We start from the raw sequence: 19,436 nt of genomic DNA, 5'->3' as shown, positions 1-19,436 counted from the left end.
TCCTCGTTCCAACTGTGTTACTAAATGAAAGAATCATTTGTAAAACAGGATGCAACAGCGTTGCATTTAATGTCGAAAATTAACATACCAAATTTTATGGTTGTTTAGCACTGAAAATATTGGTATTTAATTTTAATTTGAGGTTGTTACCTCTTTTGTCAAAAGTTGGTCTTACAGCTTCTTAAATTCAGACTACATTAAGTGTTGCACAAAATTTAACATGTATCAAAACAGTTTTAAACAGATGACAATGTTGACTTCTGTATAAAATTCATTTTAACCAATTTCTCTTTGAATATGGCTATCCCACTTTTATATAATACTGGCTGTAATAATGACATTAACCCAAATAATTGTCCATAGAAGTTTTATTTAATTTGGTCTGTTTGGACCACTAAATCCCCTCTGGACTGATGATACTGGCTGGGTGACCTGTAGTCCCTGGAGGTTGCCAAAGTCCTGAAAAATAAATAAATACTCAATAACATAACAGTACATAGTATGTAAAGTTTGTTATATTTCTAAAAATAGTAGACTAAACTTACAATTTGCAAAAAAGTACTAATCTGATTTGAGTTATCTCCCTTACTCATGTTATTTTTCAGAATTTTTTTTATTAGTGTATGTGCATAACTATTTCAAAAATGCATTTTAAGATATATTTAATATTTTTTTGCCTAAAAACAAACTTCCTTGTTAAAGGCTGTACGGTGACCTATAGTTGTTGATTTCTGTGTTATTTTGGTCTCTTGTGGAGAGTTGTCGCATAGGCAATCATACCACATCTTTGTTTTTTATATTCATAATTTCGTCATCTTCAATTGATTCAATTTCAAAAATTTATAAATGTGTAGGAATAACAGCTTCCCCTTTACATAAATCTTCTCTCTCAGAAATGACAAAAGTTCTATAAAACTAGTCAAAACAAATATTTGATTTCCGTGTTTCCAACAATTTCTAATTATAAATCTTCCAGTCAATAAATTCTGAATTTCATGTATCTATGTAACACAGTGTCAAATCTGATCTGTGATGGTATTTTCATTAGATGTAAGGGATTTTTTTCTTCTATTTCCCATAAAATTCATATCAATTCAACTGACATTGAAATAAACACAAATTTCTCCGATCTCATCTGCTTTAATAAAACTAGAACACACCCGTGATATCGCGGGTCCGTGACTGAATTAAAGTATATAACTATGCGCAAGCCTTATTTTAGTATTAGTATTGTGATCTGATAAAGTCATGCCGATAATAAGATATACAGTTTTCTCTGCTTTCAAATCTTTCTGTTTGAACCCGTCGAACTGGAACTTATCAGTTATTGGTAATATTAATTATTTGGAAAACAAAAGGTCCTGGAATGGAGTATTTTTTAATCAACAGCATTGACCAGTGTATATAGCATATACATCCTGAATACACCGTTTGGTGGTGCGCCTGTCAGATGAGGAATGTACAGATAAGGTAATAGGTAACAGGTGAATATACTTTTGGTATCGGGCCACAATTAAAAATATTTTGGTTTGTCCAAACCTTACCCTTTGTTGGTTTGGGCTATCATTTTAGATTTGGTGATATTGCTCTTGAAGTATTTCAACATCTCTGGCAACAAATTTTGTTTTTTGGTTCTGTGCAATCCTGATGTAATTCAGGCACAAAATTTATTTAAAGTTAATTTTATTGTCTAGTTGCTCATATGCCTAGAAATTCTACAGGTAGATTTAACTTACCAAAGCCTTCAACATCTCCTTGGTGTCTGGGTCAACTTCAATGATGTCATTCTGGTCAATGAAAGAGATCTGCAAAACAAAAATGTTTTGACATCAATTCATTAAAAGAAAAAAGAGTGTTCACATCTGCACTAGTTAAAATATTGATTTTCATGGTAACTTACAAAAAAATGTATAACTGTTGCAAGTAGTAGTTTTATTGTTTAATAGATGTTTACTTATTATCCAGTGGGAAGTATTTTCTGATATTCAGGTCAAAACCAAATGAACGATAAATAAAATGGTAGAATATGGGGCAAGTATTTATTACAACAAATCTAGATGTATTTAAATATCATACTATTATTGTGCGCTTTTGGGTACACATGAACAATGTATCACAAACATCACTTCTTAAACAGGACTTTTATTTGTACGTGTGTCTGGTAAAGTCTGATCATTCTAGCAATATCACAGTAGGAAATACCAGCTGAATCATTTAAAGATCTTAACGATTGAACACATATCAGATAAAAGAATGTAATTTTGAATATTTTATTGTCCTATCAATAGACTATCTGTTTCCCTTTTAAATCATTGAAGAATATTTTTTTCATTTGCAAATATTATAGTATACCAAATCCAAATATTTTAACGGACTGAAAAAAATACAAATAAACAAACTCACTTGACAAAGTATGATATTGAATTAGCAAAGATCTTTATAGGTTTAGAGTGATAATTCTTATTGTTATTTTACCTCTGGTACATAGTTGTCTCTCCTTTCTCTCTCTTCCTCCTGAAGTTTGATGGAGATACCACGTACTGGGCCTCTCTGGATACGCTTCATTAAATGTGTTACAAATCTACAAATGAAGTTCAATTATTGACAATTTTATTCTTTAGAAATTATTGCTTGAATATCTTAGAAAATGACAGCCCTATTAAGTCAACATGCCTAAATATTCATAACCAATTATAATTTTCTAATCAGGGCAATAGCCATTTACTTATTTCATCAATCTAACATAGTTTTTATATAAAATTATGATGAACTTTTACAGTGACAGATGACAGAAAATGAACATGGAAATTTTGTAAAATCAACTTTGAATTTCAAATGCATTTCAAAATTTCCTGTTAGTAAAATTATATATGTTAAATCTATCAATCTCAAGTGCAAACAAACAATGCAATTTTTGTTAAAAAAAAAATTCTCTGCAATCGGTCAAGAACATGTAAAATGAAAAAAAAAAAAAATTCAGCAGGGTATTTGTGGCTATTAAATGACTAGATTTTAGACAAATGTTACAATTACTTACCCAGCAACTTTGTTCCTTAGCTTCTTGCTAGGTAAGATGGCAATCTCCTCACATACCCTTTTGTTTGTATGAAAATCTTGTGTCAACTTGGTGTAATATTTCTCAATAATGACACGTGCAGCCTTTTTGACCGTCTTTGTCCTGACACGAGCCTGAAATTGACAATACAGTTATAAAAAGAATTGTATAATGTAAAATACATGTATTAAATGTACAACACTTTGTGATAAGTATGTACCAACCAAATTTTTACCAAGTGAATAAACCTCCTTATTTATGAAAAGTTCTGACTACAGTACTTTTTTCATTTCATATACTAGTTTTTTTTTTTTATGTCAACATTGTATATTCATAGTCAGAGTTTGTGATACACTGGGCTATAGCGATAAACTACTGGAGTCTTCCCAAAATATCTATATATTTAGCCCGAGATTACTCTGATGTGCATGGATGTTTTGCCAGACAAGCAGCCTGAGCTTGTCCAATATCAAAGAGATTCCGGCATTTTAACTTTTTAAAAGGGACATCAAGTTATGAGACTTTGCGGACTCGAGACTGAAAGATACAAATATTTTTTAAATTTTGGTATTGAACATTAAGTAACCAATCTATAAAGATTTATAAAGAGCCAATGGCGGCAGTCGGCCACGGAAGCTACAAATCCATTTTGGACAGGCAATTAACCACTTTTTGATGTGGGACGAGCTCCGACATCCCACACTTGTCTGGCAAAACAGCCTTTGACGAGGAACGTCAGAGTAATCTCTGACTTCTATTTTACTGTAACTGCTTTTGACATCTAAATGGTCATAACTTTTCAACTGCTTGACCGATTTCACAAGTTTTGTTATTCATTCATGTTTTAAAGGTTTAGGTTTTACAAATTCTTAAAGATAGTGTTAATAAATCTTCTGGTCACAATGCAAGGACCCTTATTAGGTTATTAGCTTTGAGATCATATAGCTGTCATGAGCTAATTTAGTACGTCGTTTCAACGACGTTTGACGATAGCCGATACGCAACACGAGTACATTATTTGGTAAAATGCAAGATACAACTGACGATTTAAAGCGAAAACAAAATAATAACGTGTTCGTCCTTGTACTTTTAAGGGTGTTATGGGTTTATATATATTACAAGTTATAAGGGAAGCAAATAATAGTTTTCATATAGCTTTCGAACAGTACTCAGTACAGGGTATCTATTGACATAAATATGACGCATTACCTTAATACTTTCTTTCAATTTAAGTTTTATATAAACTAGTAGATATCTTTTATTTAATTTAAACAAAATTCTTTATTCAATTTCTCTTTTGGTAGGCAGATGAAAGAGGATAATATTCGTAACATGATTTTTTACTAACCATCTTTGATTTTAAAACGGAAAAGGAAGTACACGATGGTAAATAACAGCAAATCTATTCCGGATCATTTTCCGGTCATGTTTGCCAAAGAAGTCTCAACACAGAAATTATGTGAGGTATAAATTACATGGTATTTTATTTTATATGTAAAGTCATATGCATTATTTTATTTAATAGTTCGGTTTAATTTGACAATGAAATTAATATGTATGCAATAAAGCAAATAAAAAGTAAAATCACAAAAATACTGAACCCCAAGGAAAATTCAAAAAGGAAAGTCCCCAATCAAATGGCAAAATCAAAAGTTCAAACACATCAAACGAATGGATAACAACTGTCATATTCCTGACTTGGTACAGGCATTTTCTTATGTAGAAAATGGTGGATTGAACCTGGTTTTAAAACTAGTTAAACCTCTCACTTGTATGACAGTCGCATCAAATTCCATTATATTGACAACGATGTGTGAACAAAACAAACAAAAACAATAGGCAAAAATGTCACAAATAGGGGTAAATAGTCTAATTCGGTAGGTCACACACTGAACACTCTGAATTTTGCAGAGAAACATCAGAAATCAATTTCATCAACAAAAGTAACTAACTGTAAAGTCTTCTAAAGAGCCAAGCTTATATTGGACTACAGACTAAAGTGTATTTACTATAGTAAGACCACAATAAGAGTATGCCTCAACTGTTTGGGACCAAGCCACAAAAGAATCTATCTACAAAATAGAACAGGTACAAAGAAGAGCTGCCAGATATGGGTACGGGAGTTTCTCGCTACATTGAAGACCCATTGGTGGCCTTCAGCTGTGGTCTGCTCAATGGCCGGGTTGTTGTCGCTTTGACACATTCCCCATTTCCTTTCTCAATTTTATGTAACAAATAAGTACAAACCAACTGCTAGGTGGCACAGAAATGATAGATCACCTACATGATCCTACACGTACAAAGGAAATCACTACAATAATCGAGAAAGGAAACCAGACTAGTGATGTTCTATAAAATAGAGAATTATAACATTCTAAGACATACCAACATGACCAATAGTCTGAGATTAATCTGACGTCCAACGGCTGTTCCAGCCCCAGCTTGTCTGGCAAAACAGCCGTTGGATGTCAGAGTAATCTCAGACTACATGACCAAGTACCACAGTCACGTATTGATACACATACATTGTAAGTTGTCACTGGGAAGAGTACATCTAAATATATATATATGTTCCTGGTTGTCATAAATTTACCACATACTATAAGGGACTGGAACTCCTTACCACTTGACATCCCATAGGCAGAATCAGTAGATGTCTTTATTAGGCTCTAGTGTCAAGCCGCTAGACTTGCTAGAGCTTTGTCGGCTCCTACTGTTTTTAGCCATCGCTGAGATTTTAAAATTACAATTTAAAATTCACTTCAAATTGTAGAAAGTTATTTCCACTGAATCACAGTACAATGATTAATTACTTGAGGTCTTCTCCTGCAATTCATGAATTGGAACTCGTCAGAAACATATAAAGCAGAGGCTATTACCAGAAAGAAACAGAAACAAAATATACTGACTAGAACATGGAACAGTTTATTCCATAGACCCAACTGTCCAACAAAAATATAAAATATAATTTAATATCACTTTAAATTATATAATATTTACTGATATGCAGTTGAGAATATAAATGTGTTAAGAAAGTTTGTATATCTTTTTATTCTGCTTCATAAAAATCAGAAATACATGTACTACCCAATTACATCTTCTGTTCCTTAACTTTCCTATCACTAATGACTTTTTTATACGACCGCAAAAATTTTAATTTTTTATTAATGTTAGCTATAAGATCATTTTGTGTTTATAGAGGTGTTTTGATGAGCAAGGCAAACTTTATGAATTTTTTATATTTACAGTTAATAACTTCTTTCAGTCGAAATAGGAAAAAGACAGTGACAGACAGAATCTGAGGACCCAAACATGAAACTTTACTATAAGAATGATGTTAGTATATTCTGCCTATTGTATTGAAATAGATTATCTACACATTGAAAGTTCTAAATATTATAATGATTTACAAGCCCAAGGTCACTCTCTTAGGCAGAACCTCTAAACTTTTTAGTAAAATTAAATGTGTGGTAAAATAAATCGTCAATTGCTAGTTGATCAAAGAAGTGTTAAAAATTTGTATTACAAAATGTATGTTTAGAAAGTATATCATTTATATGTGATCTTCAGATCAGGAACCAGGGGCGGATCCAGTCTGAGAAAATCTAAAAAGATTTGGGTGATCAATTGCTCCTCCAAGGGCAGATTTGCATATTCTATTAAGTGGTATGCCTTGTTATTTTATGATCCAAAAAAGGAATACTGTCTGAAATATTTATAATTTTTATTTCATCAATTACAGGAAGTGCTACCATTACAGAATACAAAACCAAAATCTGCATTTCTTGGTTTGATGCAGTGGACTTGTATGCTGATTGCTGGGTAACTGATATTGAAATCTTAAAACTGTAATTTATGTTTTAAAGCAGAAACTACACAAAGTATATTCCTAAAAAATATTATGAGATTTAGACTGTAAATTCAATTTTTGCAAAAGAAATGAAAACTTCCCCAGCACCATCTACTGTTTACCTGTCAATTTAAACTTGTCCCATTTAATAAATACCAATGCTATTGTGTTGTTTTGTTTATTTTCTGGACATGATGAAACTGTTTAATTACTTCTTAGAAGATAAATCCGTCACTCACTGAGTAATTTACTTTAAGAAAAAAATTATCTTCCTCAAAAAAAGTTATTGAAATTAATCAGTTAGTTTCTAAAGGACCTTTTCAATATTTAATACATGTACTTAAACTTATGGGTCAACATATATATCTTTTTTTCATAATTTTGTTTCTGATTAATTATTTTTATCCTACTTTTCAGCACATTAGCATATGGAAGTTACACAATTTTTGTCCATTTATGTGAGGTTGATGGTAGAATTCCCTTCAGTTCTGCATCATCAACTCTCATGATAGAAACATCAAAGGTGAGAGAATAATAGTAATAATCTTGAATAGTCTATTTGCCAATTCCTGTAATTGACCCTGTAATTAGAGATCCCTTTTTTAGATGTCTCCCTTATGAGAGCTAGCAGAAAGAACAAATTTACCTGAGTATTTTTATCCATTTTAAAATGTATAGTGTAAATACAAGTTCCTGTTTTTTAACTTATTTTTAATCTTGCCCTGTTCTAACTCTGTTACTATTATTGTTAAAATTTTAACTAGTCCATAAAATTTCTAATAACGCATTTTAAAAAATAGACAAAACAAATGTGGTGACCCTGCAGATAGGGTGGACTTCCTGAAGAAGAAGAAGATGTCAGATGCTATGATTTTTAGAAAAAGAATTGCAAATGGACAAGATGTTTTAAGAAATTTCTTAGGAGAACACATTATTACAGATGTCTGGACTAATGTGTTCAACTGTTCCTATAATTGATACCTACTTAAATAACCTAGTAAACAGTAACATTTTTGAAAGAACATTTTTAATAATTTTTGATTGGTTTATTTTCAGCTTGTGACTTCATTTTGATTGGTTTATTTTTCAGCTTGTGACCTCATTGGTGCTTTACTTACAGCAGACATCATGTAAACCAATCAGCATTCCTAAATTTACATTATGGCTTCCATTCTCAATACCAGCAATATTATACGCTATAAATAATAACATGGCAATACACATGCAGTTACATATGGACCCTACATCTTATCAGGTAAATATATATTGCTAAAAAAAAATACCAGTTAGATGAAAACCAAAAAAAAACGTGTATGAAACCATTGTTTATTAAATTTGCTTGCATAATTATCACAGACGTGCGCCACAGACTGATTTTTTAATGTATTGTTATATAGCGTATGTTAAAAGCCAGTTAGAGATATAGACATTGTCAAGGGCCTGATAACATGTATTACCAACAAAAATACCAATTTTTATATTTATATGTTACAGGGAATTTGAAAAATCAGGGATTTTGTAAAATCACTGGACTAATCAGTGATTGTGTAAAATCACTAACAGTTTCAGTAGTTTTGTAAAATCCCTGAAATTGTTAGGGATTTTACAAAATCACTGAAAATAGAGCTAGGGATTTTGTAAAATCCCTGATTACAATAAAGTATAACATGATATAAGAAATATGTTTTTCTTAATATAAAGATAGACCAAATGAATGATCACTAATGATTTAGAAATATATTTGTTTAATAAACACTATGAGCTAAAACTTGTGTATAATGATGATGGGTAAAAGGCATTTAAACGGGTATTTAGACCACTGTGATTTTGCTTATTTTTGCAAGACAAGTTTGGGTGACATCCCTACCACTATAAGCTATTGATATGTGAATTTTCTTAACTATGCTGTACATGTCTTCAAGACATACATAAATATTTTTAAAACATCTTCATCTGATGAATATCGTTTTTAACAATTTTTTTTCAAATCTTCACATTGAAGAACTTAATACCTTCATTATCAACAAAATATTTACTTTATTTGGATTAAAAGAGTTGAGAAATTTTAGAAACTTATTCAAAGTTATACCACTTTGTGATAGAATACATGTGTCTGATAAATGACCAAAGTAGGTAAAACTTTGTTTATTTTTGCTTGGTTAGATTAACCTATTCATAAACATGCAAGTACAAAACAAAGTATTATTACCAATATTTTCTGTTGTCTTTTTTTTTTATTATTATTTTGTGAATATAAATGTTATTTTGTAGGCAGCAAATTAATGATACAACACTTATTTGCTTTTATATATCAATTTTCATGCAGCAATAAGATGCTCTTGATCTGATATTCATGTAATATTTGCCACTGGATCACATACCCTAACCCACTCAATTTCTTATACCTTACATATGTGTTTTTCTTCTTTAATGACAGCAATCAACCTACTGGGTAATGTTCAGTTTTTATATTTGATTTAAAAAAATTGATATAATTGGTTTTATTTTCTACAGTAATTATACAGAAAAACTATAATAAACAGTAACTTTCTTTCAAACACGGTAGTGATAAGAGCTTGTTATGTCTTCTTTCTGTGGCTCATTGACAAAATATTCCAAAATGTTTATCATATTTTCCCTGGTTCCATATGTTGCACTTTAATTTTACCTCAATTATTTGAAGTAACTTTTGTGGGTATGTTTGCTCTTGATTTCAAGACATTTGTGCCTGAGCCATTGTTCTACAGTATGGCACATTGTCAGTTGGTTTGTGCATGAAAACCGCTCACTTAATATTAAAATAAAGACTAGATTAACCTCAAACTTATTGAGTGTTACTGTTGTGGTCTTTTTTCACAGAAATTCTTAATAAAAATGAATGAATGTATTTTACAAATTCCCTGAATTTAATCAGTGAATCTGTAAAAAAGATCTTAATTATTTCAGGGATTTTGTAAAATCACAAGTCAAAATCAGGGATTTTATAAAATCACTAATCAGTTCAGTGATTTTACAAATTCCCTGAAATTTCAGTGATTTTACAAAATCACTGATTTCACAAATTCCCTGTAACATATACACTGTAAGAGCGCTATTAGTCTTATCAAATACACAAATGAGTTACTTAGGAAATGTCACCAATTATTGTAATATTATAGAAATAGAGATATCATAACTTCTTTTTTTTCAGGTTCTCAGCAATATGAAAATAGGTGTTACAGCAGTATTATATAGAATCATTATAGGCAGGTAAGACACATTATGTTTCATGATTTCTAAGTGAAATACAGAAATTATTGGGATGCATTTATTATTGCAATTTTTGAGGCATGAACAATAAGTTTTTTATATATTGTATTTTCAGGAACATCTACATAATTATTATCAGAATGCGAGTTCATATTATTGGGATACTCAACCAGTCGCATTAACAAAAAAACTTATAATTTCTGAATTTATAGTGCATGTTCTACTAAAAAGAATAGGGATGATTATTTTACCATTTAGATGTCAAAACTCTTTGAAACCTTTTCACTTACTGTGGTTATAACTTTATATTTCAGACGTTTGTCTAAGATACAATGGTTTGCCTTAGGAATTTTAACGATAGCAGGGCTTTTTGATAGGTTAGTATAGACTTGTTTCAAATTCAAAGGTATCTGTTTTGTAAGTGATACACAGCTTTATTTTCCAAAAATCAAAGTTTTCTATCAGTGTTAATTTTATCTATTGTATTGAATTGATCACTTAACAAATAGCAGGCTCAAGTTTGTTAAAATGTAAGATTTTTTTCTAATTTTCAGCAAAAATATTATTGTAATTTGAAAATAATTTAAAAGCTTTTTTAAAATAATTTTCAAATTTAATTAAAAGAATAATGATAGCACATGTTTAAGAGCTGAAGCCTCTGACAATAGATGACCTTTAAACTTTGAACTTTCCAGTATATTTCCTATGTCACAATGTTTATATAATTACGTCACAGAAAGAACTTATTGTTTAATGACATCATTTACACTGATTTAATTGGTTTAACTCATTCTTAAAAAACAATTTAAAATTGATCTCTACTTTTCTTTTACAGCTACGGAGGGTATTCTAGTCAATCTCGGTCTGTGACAGAAATCCATATAACCCTGACTGGGTTAATTATGATGATCTCATATTGTTCTATCTCAGGGTTTGCAGGCGTCTACTCTGAGTACATTCTCAAAAGACATATCAAAGTGAGTATATACATGCATGTCATTTTGATATGGATGTCCCATTTGACAATCATTAACAAATTTTCATTTTTAAAGGGTAATTCTGGCTGGTGTCTAATGGAATGTAACTTGTCTAATTCATACCATATGCAAGAGTACCAAAAACCAGGCTGAATCAAAACCAAACTTTGAATTCAAACCAATAAAAAAGACAAAAACATCCTGGATTACTGCAAGGAAAAGATTTTTTCTAGTCTACATGATTTGCTTTGAATTATTTAAAAAGCTGTCTAAAGTTCTAAACCCAACATTGAATTTTCCAAAAGCCTGTTTAAAACAAATTTTTAATTAACCAAAAATCTGTCTTAACTGACCTTTAAGTTACCAAAAACTTGTCTCAATCAAACTTTGAAATAACCCTGAACAATGAAATTATAGATAAAAGCAGTTTGCTAACACTGATATTTTCTTGGTGTATATATATGGAGATGTATATGATGCAGCCTACCAGTATTTGGTTCCTTTGTACATCATAATTTTTAAAATCATTTTTGATTTTTGCAGATGTCCCTTCACTTACAGAATATGTTGTTATATATATTTGGTGTGTGTGTCAATGGTATAATTTGGTTTATACATGAACTTAGTAATCCAGAAATAGGTAAGTAAAAAGTAATAATTCAGGAATTTTTATACAGGCATACAGGTCATAATATTATAACAATATATTACAATTTTTTTTTATAGTTATAGTCATCTCTTCTAAACCTGCAGGACACTGTATGAATAAAAGGAGATGTTGGGTATATTTCAAAACAATAGCAACCCAGCAACACAAATTACCAAAAACATTAAGAGGGCAATAAACACCGCCAATAGACTGATATCTTTACAATAATTCAAGCTGTACATAATATTGAGTAAACAAAGCTGGGAATATTAATGGAAAATATCAACTATCATCACCAAATTCTCCAAATATCAATTTATGCCAAATTGTGTTAAGAGATTTGATTATCCTTTATCATCATCTATGTTTAATTTATTCTTTTAGAGGATAGATTCTCATTGTTTAGAGGATATACTGGTTTAACAGTTGTTATCATTTTATCACAGGTAAGAAATAGGAAAGGATAGCTATTACATGATTTTGTGTGTCGGTATGGTTGACAAAAATCATATTTAATAAAGGAATATTTACACAGGGACTTTCTATACTAACAGGACTGGTCACTTATAACAATGTCTATACAAATTATCAGACTGATCTCGGCTGTAGCTGATGTCACGTGACTTTATAGCAAATCTTTTCACATTCACGACGTTTTCTTCATAATTATATTTTCAAATTTAACAAAAAATGGTTTTTATGAAATTTTATACATTTTGTCATTGCAAAATGCTGTTTTTCAAAAGATTTTTCGGATCATTTTTTTAAATATTAATCTCTGAACTTTGAGGTAGTTAGTTGAATTTTCAGTAGCCGCCATCTTATTTGATATGTAAACCATTTTTACACAACTGGGATGTTCTTCAAAACGATACGTCTAAGTTTAATAATTTATCATTCTTTCAAAATCTTATATTTTTTGTCATTGTAAATGGCTATTATTCAGATTTTATAATAACAACTAATAATAATTATATAACAACAATGTACTGTGAAATACAGAAATAACTACTAGCATTGTATATCAGAGATATGAAACTAAGTTTATTGTTGGGTGGTAGCTTTAAATAGGCGGCTTAGTAATCAGTTAAAATCAATAGAGATGAGTCCCGTTAGTATAGAAAGTCCCTGATTTACAGAACAATTTTGTTTGCTTACAAATCCATACTTACAAAACCAAGAAGGTAAATTATCAGTGTGTAAATTTTGAGGTTTTTATGATTAATTAACGAAATTCAAGCTTACTTGCAACATTGGAATTATAATCCTTTGTTATTTATTTACACGAAAACAAGGAGGGAATGGCGTTATTTTCAGTTGAATATATGAGATTCTTTTTTTTCTTTTTAGGCTTTAAATGGTTTGATCATGTCTTCCATAATGAAGTATGCTAGTAACATTACACGACTATTTATTATATCCTGTTCAACACTCATCACAGCTGTTCTGTCCGTACTAGTGTTTGGTACAACGTTAAATATGTATTTTGTTATGTCTGCTGTTTTAGTGTGTGTTGCTATTTATATTTTTTATATGAAATAGACAAACAAATGTTTTTTATTTATTTATTTATTAGGTACAAATCAGTGTTAAGTTTGTATGTTCTTTTTGTTTAGATTGACATCAGTTTTGAACATTTGTTTTTTTATGGAACCCTTTTTCTGAATTGATGATAATTAAATTCATGCAGGGTCTTTTTAAGTCATGCAAATTTGCATATCTGTTGAGGCATTTGTAATTTAGGAGAACACCTTTAATTCGTAATACCTAATTAGGGTAAGATAATGTTGCCACTATTGTAAGATCAAAGTACTTTGTTCATCTTTTAAAAATGGAAGATTTTACAGACCATTATAGCTCATGGTAGTTCACTGTTTTATACATGTTAAAATTGCTCAATATATATTGTTTTTATATTAAAAAAGAAAACCATTGAATATAGGGTGTAAAATTATCTGCAATAGGTAGCTAGAAATTACTGAATTATTATAGAAAACTAGTAATATATGAAAACACTTCTCATTATATACGCAATTGATGGCCTAAAGCGATATGGATTGCTTGAGATCAATTTTTTGAGTGTGAGTCAAGGCTGCCTAATTTATATGTGTTGTTTAATTGGGGGGGGGGGGTTGTAGTAAATATTGCTGTGTATTTTGATTAGTCCTATAGAAGAACTTCATGGGTTACATATATTTATATTTATATTTTGAATAAGAAATCCAAAGAATTTTGGCATTATATCTATATATTGCAGTCTACTGTAAATTCAGAAATTAATGTGAACATTTATTATTACAAATCTTTTACAACTGGCAACAATGTGAAGTCTAATTAAAGTGATTGCAAAAATTTGTGAAATTATTTCTGAAATTATGAATGCAAATATGTATTAATATTTCTGCTTATAAGGCTCTAAAGAATATATTAGTAGATGCATTTACTTACTTTGTTGTTGATTATGCAATAATAAATGCACACATTGAATTATGAATTTAATTTTTTTTTCAGTACTATTGAATGTTTATTTTTGAATGTTAATATGATAGAGTATTTTGACTGTGATTACATGTTTAAAATCAAAACCTTCCATAGTTTACAGCTTTATTTTTATTCATCAATATTGTTTACATTTTTATACTTTCATACCTGTATATCGTTAGATTTATATAATATATTTCACTTACAAATAGATTTAAAAAATCATTCTCTGTATATAGGATTTGACATTTCTTCTTATCATAGAAAGGTTATCTGCGAAATGTTAAATTCCAAATTATCAGTTACCATATAATACATCATTAGTTTTACAATTTGTTTAGCAAAAATATACACATTTAGTTGTTGCACTCAGCACAAAAAGTCAGCCAAAAATATGTTAGCCTGTAATAATATTTTTGCCAATAAAAAGACGGAAAATATTTTTATAATTTCCCCAATTTATTTATGTATTGTGTCAATGTATTCTGAAGTTGGAGATCCATCTCTTAATTGAATTGGTTGGCTAATGATTGAAGATGTTTAATGCCACTTTCAACAGTTTTGGTTGAATAGTGCTGGCCAGTTTTTCATGGTTGAGGAAGTGCAGTGCTTGGATGAAACCATGACCTTTTGGCGAGAAAATGGCCATCCCAGTCAATTATGATCCTAATTAAAGCACTTGCCACATTTTGGGTTTGAACTCACGGCCTTATTGTCAACAGGCTAGAAGTGATTGCTCTAGATAGCTACCTGTACCTCTCAGCCACCTAGACACTGTCTAAATTTTTCGTTAGACTTTCCATTAAAAAAAATCTAATGCCACTGCTTCAATTTAATTATGATTTGTTCTACACGCTTGTTTTTTTATTTTCTTTCGGTTGTTTTTATGTCCTACGTATAATAATCGATACATTATATATTTGAAATGTTTGTTTTTTTAACAAATGATATTGAAGAACAATATCCAACTGATAATATTTAGTTCACTTAACAATGGTTATAATTTTTAGATTTACACAAAGTGTCACATCTACCTCAACACATATGGGCATGCACACTATAAAGTATAAGGTTTAATTCAACTTGAAAAAATGAAATATGTACAACAAATTTAAAAACCTTGTTGAGTTGGGTTTTTTTTTCTTCTTTTTTTTTCCATATAATTACTAGACATGTGTAAGGTAAGGAGAGTTGAGCTCTTGTTAATGAAGATCATAAAAGTATGTTTGTGCACATAAAAAGAGTTCATTTTTGTGTAATTGAAATACACAATTGGAATAATTGGCTTTCAGCAGAAAAATATGAGAAATAACTTTGCATACACTTTTCATGTAAATGAACCTTTTTTTCACATTCACAAAATGATTTCACCTTAAAAAAAATGTAATTTTTATGCCCCACCTACGATAGTAGAGGGGCATTATGTTTTCTGGTCTGTGCGTCCGTCCGTCCGTCCGTCTGTTCCTTCGTCCGTCCGTCTGTCCCGCTTCAGGTTAAAGTTTTTGGTCAAGGTAGTTTTTGATGAAGTTTAAGTCCAATCGACTTCAAACTTAGTACACATGTCCCCTATGATATGATCTTTCTAATTTTAATGCCAAATTAGAGTTTTTACCCCAATTTCACGGTCCACTGAACATGGAAAATGATAGTGCGAGTGGGGCATTCGTGTACTGAGGACACATTCTTGTTCTGTTTTTAATGAAGTCATTTGATTCATGTTTTTTTTCAATTGTTATTTATTTTTAAAGCTTGTTAGAACTTGTTATATAATAGGGACTGTTTCTCATTGTTGAAGACTGATGGAAATACAGGGACTTTTAGGTGTTAAATTTATTGCCCTTTTCCACCATGATATATTTTGAATGGCTGCCCTTTTTTTGTCTATTCCAAGTCTCTTTATTTTTATATGATAAGCTACCTTTAAAAATATACTGTAGTAAAATATCGAAATATTTCATGAATTTTTTTCGTACAAAATCAATAGATATTGACAAACAAATGCTTTATATATGTTCCGGACCATATGAGTATTTGGACCATACACGGACCATATGGGTATATACTCATATGGTCGGGGTAATTAACATTCTGTTACAATTTACTTTTAATACTTCTAAACTCTTCATATGGTATGACCGTTCATTAAAAAGACGCTATCATATAGGTAATTTTATTATTATATTATACATTGTAATAAAAAGATTAGCTAAAGAAAAATTAGAAGTTTCACATAGTTAATTTTACTTAATTGTCAAAACTATGATAAACACATTTTATACCGATGGTCAATACCGTTCTGTTATTATGAGTGAATGGCAATATGTCGACTTAAATAATTAAATTTCAAAAATTTCTTAGTGAACCGTTACACAAGAAGTCACTAGAAAGTAACATAGTTTGTTTTAAATGTCTTGGGAACATGGTGTATTGCAGTCATTATTACAATATTTGAGATCTTGAACTTCTTAAAAATACCGTAGACATCAAAATGGCCAAAGACCTTGGTATCACTGTACGCAGCTGCAAAAAGACTAGCTTTTCACTCGCAAACAAAAGGTGTACATGAAAAGTATCGTGCACAACAGACTTGCAAATGCAAAAAAAGCCATGATACTGTGTGGAAGTAAATGTCACCCAAGCCTACATGTAAGAATGTAACTAGCAATGAAAACTAACTATGGAATCAATTTTTAATTTTTACATAGTTTTTTAATTATAAAATTAACAAATTGTCATGTAACCATCATTGTTTTTTTAGATAAAGTTTTTGTATTATGGAAACGTTTATAATTTAATTTGAAAAAAATACCTATATGGTCCAAATACTCATATGGTCCAGCCCGTTAATAACCAAACGAGTATTATACACATATGATCATGACCATAAGCGTATGGTCCAAATACTCATATGGTCCGGAACATATACATGCTAAAATACATCTTGTACACTACTGGTAGTAATATGTTATATATGCTGAAAACAGTTATATATTTTGCATGTAATCATCCAATGTTGATAGAATGAAAAAAGGGTAAAAGTAGTCTTTTTCAATGCCTACTTTAAAACTACTTAAAAGTATTGAGGAAATTTTATAATAGTAGCTTTTTTTTTTAAAGAAATCTGCAATAAATTATTTTGCAAAGTATTGTATGTTGTCTGTTTAATTTCTTAGTGTATCAATGAATTATATCAAATTTGTAAACACTTCTATCTCCATCACTTCTGAGCTCTTTTGGGGTAATTAGACTTCAAAAGGGAATATTTATAATCAGGTGTTTTAAAGAAATACTGTGGATTAATTGATTTTCGTGGATGAAGGAAAACTTGCATGTTCGTTGATTGTTGATTTATTTCATAATTTAGACAATACTGCATACAAGCCTATAGAAAATTTGTTATTCGTTTTATATTTAATTTCTTGGATCACCTGTACCCACGAAATCTGGTATCCAATGAATAATAAGGAATGTACAGTAGCCAATAAAGCTTTAATTAAGTAAACAAGGTTTATCCTATAAGAAATGGGAAAGGTACCAAATCAAAAACAAACTGACAATGCCATGGAATAAAAGATCAATTGCTCTAAATAGCCTGTGTCGCTCACCTAGGTTTATGGTCATATTAAACAAAAACACTCCAACAATGTAGACAAGAAAATAATTCATGTTTATCTTCGTTTGCTGATCGTTTTGTATATAGATATAGGAAGATGTTGTATGAGTGCCAATGAGACAAATCTCCATCCAAGTCACAATGCCTAGTTTCTCTCTATCTTCTTTAGTTTTTGTTCAAAATACATGAGACTGAAATAAATCCTAATTTAAGGGCAATCACTCTTATAAACAGTGAAACTCTACTAACTTTATCCTAAAAATTTAATTTAAATGTAAGTAGATTTTGCCTTTCTGATCATTTTTGTCCCGGTGAGAGTCGCAGTATGCGAAACATTGGTATTACTACAGCAGGGAACGTTAACTGTTTGTTTTGATGTGGTATGAGTGCCAATGAGACAACTCTCCATCCAAATAACCATTTATAAAAGTAAACCATTATAGGTCAAGGTATGGCCTTCAACACAGAGCCTTGGCTCACACGGAACAACAAGCTATAAAGGGCCCCAAAATTACTAGTGTAAAACCATTCAAACAGGAAAAACAAGAAACATGTATAAATTACATAAACAAACGACAACTACTGTACATCAGATTCCTGACTTAGGACAGGTGCAAACATTTGCAGCGGGATTAAACATTTTAATGGTACCAAACCTTCTCCCTTTTTCTGAATCAATAGCATAACATTACAACATAGAAAAACATGATAAGCTCTATATTTCAGGAGATAGAAGACCTGGATGCTTCATATCTTGTGTGTAGATACCCTATATTATGAAGTTTCCGTCTGTCATATGTTCAATGTCCTTGACCTCAATTTCATGGTTCACATCGTCTTGAAAAAGAAAATTCAAATTTCTCACTTTATTATAAGTAATTGGATAACCATATTTCAGTAGTTTGGTATATGGGTTCCTTGTAACATCTACATGTTCATCAGAGAGTGTTCACCTAACCTTGTCATCATTTTATAGATCAGTGATCAAGGTTAAAGTTACATGATTTATAGGTCTATTTCTCAAATAATATAAGCAGTAGGTCAACCATATGTGACATATATAATGACTGTAATGGGTACATCTCAGTCTGGTAGGTTTCATCTGAACTTGACCTCATTTTCATGGTTTATTGGTAAAGTTTTTGTATTTTGGTCTGTTTTTCCAGTATTATTAGTAATATGTCAATTATATTTTGTGTTTACAAAATTGTAAGGTGTATATGTCTATCTGACACCATTTATCTATCCTGAGTTTCTGTGATGATTTTAGTTAAACCTTTATCTTTAAGACTTTAGACATAAAATCAATAGTAAAGCAGGAGAGATATTTCAGCATGTGCACTCTTGTTGTAATTTAAATTTTCTATTAATTTTTAAAAAAATCAGCTCTCCCTTGATACCATTTGCGAGTATGGTCTTGAGAAAACAATGATAGTCCGTTGAAAGGGGATGATAAATGGCTGACCTGTGTTAAGAGAGAGCCATATCTCTTGTACATAAAAGACACCCTTGTAGATTTCGAAAAAATACAGGCTAATGTCTCTACAAAGCAGCACTCGCAT

The 19,436-nt window shown here is 30.4% G+C and overlaps 2 protein-coding genes across 5 annotated transcripts; one reads left to right on the top strand and one right to left on the bottom strand.

Moving 5' to 3' along the window:
- Positions 1-350: 350 nt before the first annotated feature.
- On the bottom strand, positions 351-3,209 carry LOC143072218 (small ribosomal subunit protein eS17-like). The gene is made up of 4 exons (XM_076247061.1): positions 3,038-3,209; positions 2,476-2,581; positions 1,737-1,805; positions 351-459 (listed from the first exon to the last, which is right to left on the bottom strand). The coding sequence occupies exons 2-4, from the start codon at positions 2,563-2,565 to the stop codon at positions 373-375; spliced, it is 246 nt and encodes an 81-aa protein (XP_076103176.1). The 5' UTR covers positions 2,566-2,581; positions 3,038-3,209; the 3' UTR covers positions 351-372.
- Positions 3,210-4,377: 1,168 nt separating this feature from the next.
- Positions 4,378-15,650, top strand: LOC143072217 (putative UDP-sugar transporter protein SLC35A4). Of its 4 annotated transcripts, none has more exons than XM_076247057.1 (11): positions 4,378-4,519; positions 6,321-6,391; positions 6,798-6,877; positions 7,323-7,428; positions 7,996-8,160; positions 10,096-10,154; positions 10,469-10,531; positions 10,990-11,131; positions 11,675-11,771; positions 12,165-12,226; positions 13,131-15,650. In XM_076247057.1, exons 2-11 carry the CDS (start codon positions 6,368-6,370, stop codon positions 13,320-13,322), a joined length of 990 nt encoding a protein of 329 aa, XP_076103172.1. In that variant the 5' UTR covers positions 4,378-4,519; positions 6,321-6,367; the 3' UTR covers positions 13,323-15,650. The 4 variants fall into 4 exon arrangements, with proteins under 4 accessions (XP_076103172.1, XP_076103173.1, XP_076103175.1 ...); XM_076247058.1 differs by having other exon boundaries at positions 6,304-6,391; XM_076247060.1 differs by lacking the exon at positions 4,378-4,519 and adding an exon at positions 4,933-5,056.
- Positions 15,651-19,436: the final 3,786 nt, after the last annotated feature.

This window comes from Mytilus galloprovincialis, chromosome 4, assembly GCF_965363235.1.
Source record: "Mytilus galloprovincialis chromosome 4, xbMytGall1.hap1.1, whole genome shotgun sequence".
Taxonomy (NCBI): domain Eukaryota; kingdom Metazoa; phylum Mollusca; class Bivalvia; order Mytilida; family Mytilidae; genus Mytilus; species Mytilus galloprovincialis.
Note: the sequence above shows the minus strand (reverse complement) of the source record. Positions and strands in the feature narration are given on the sequence as shown.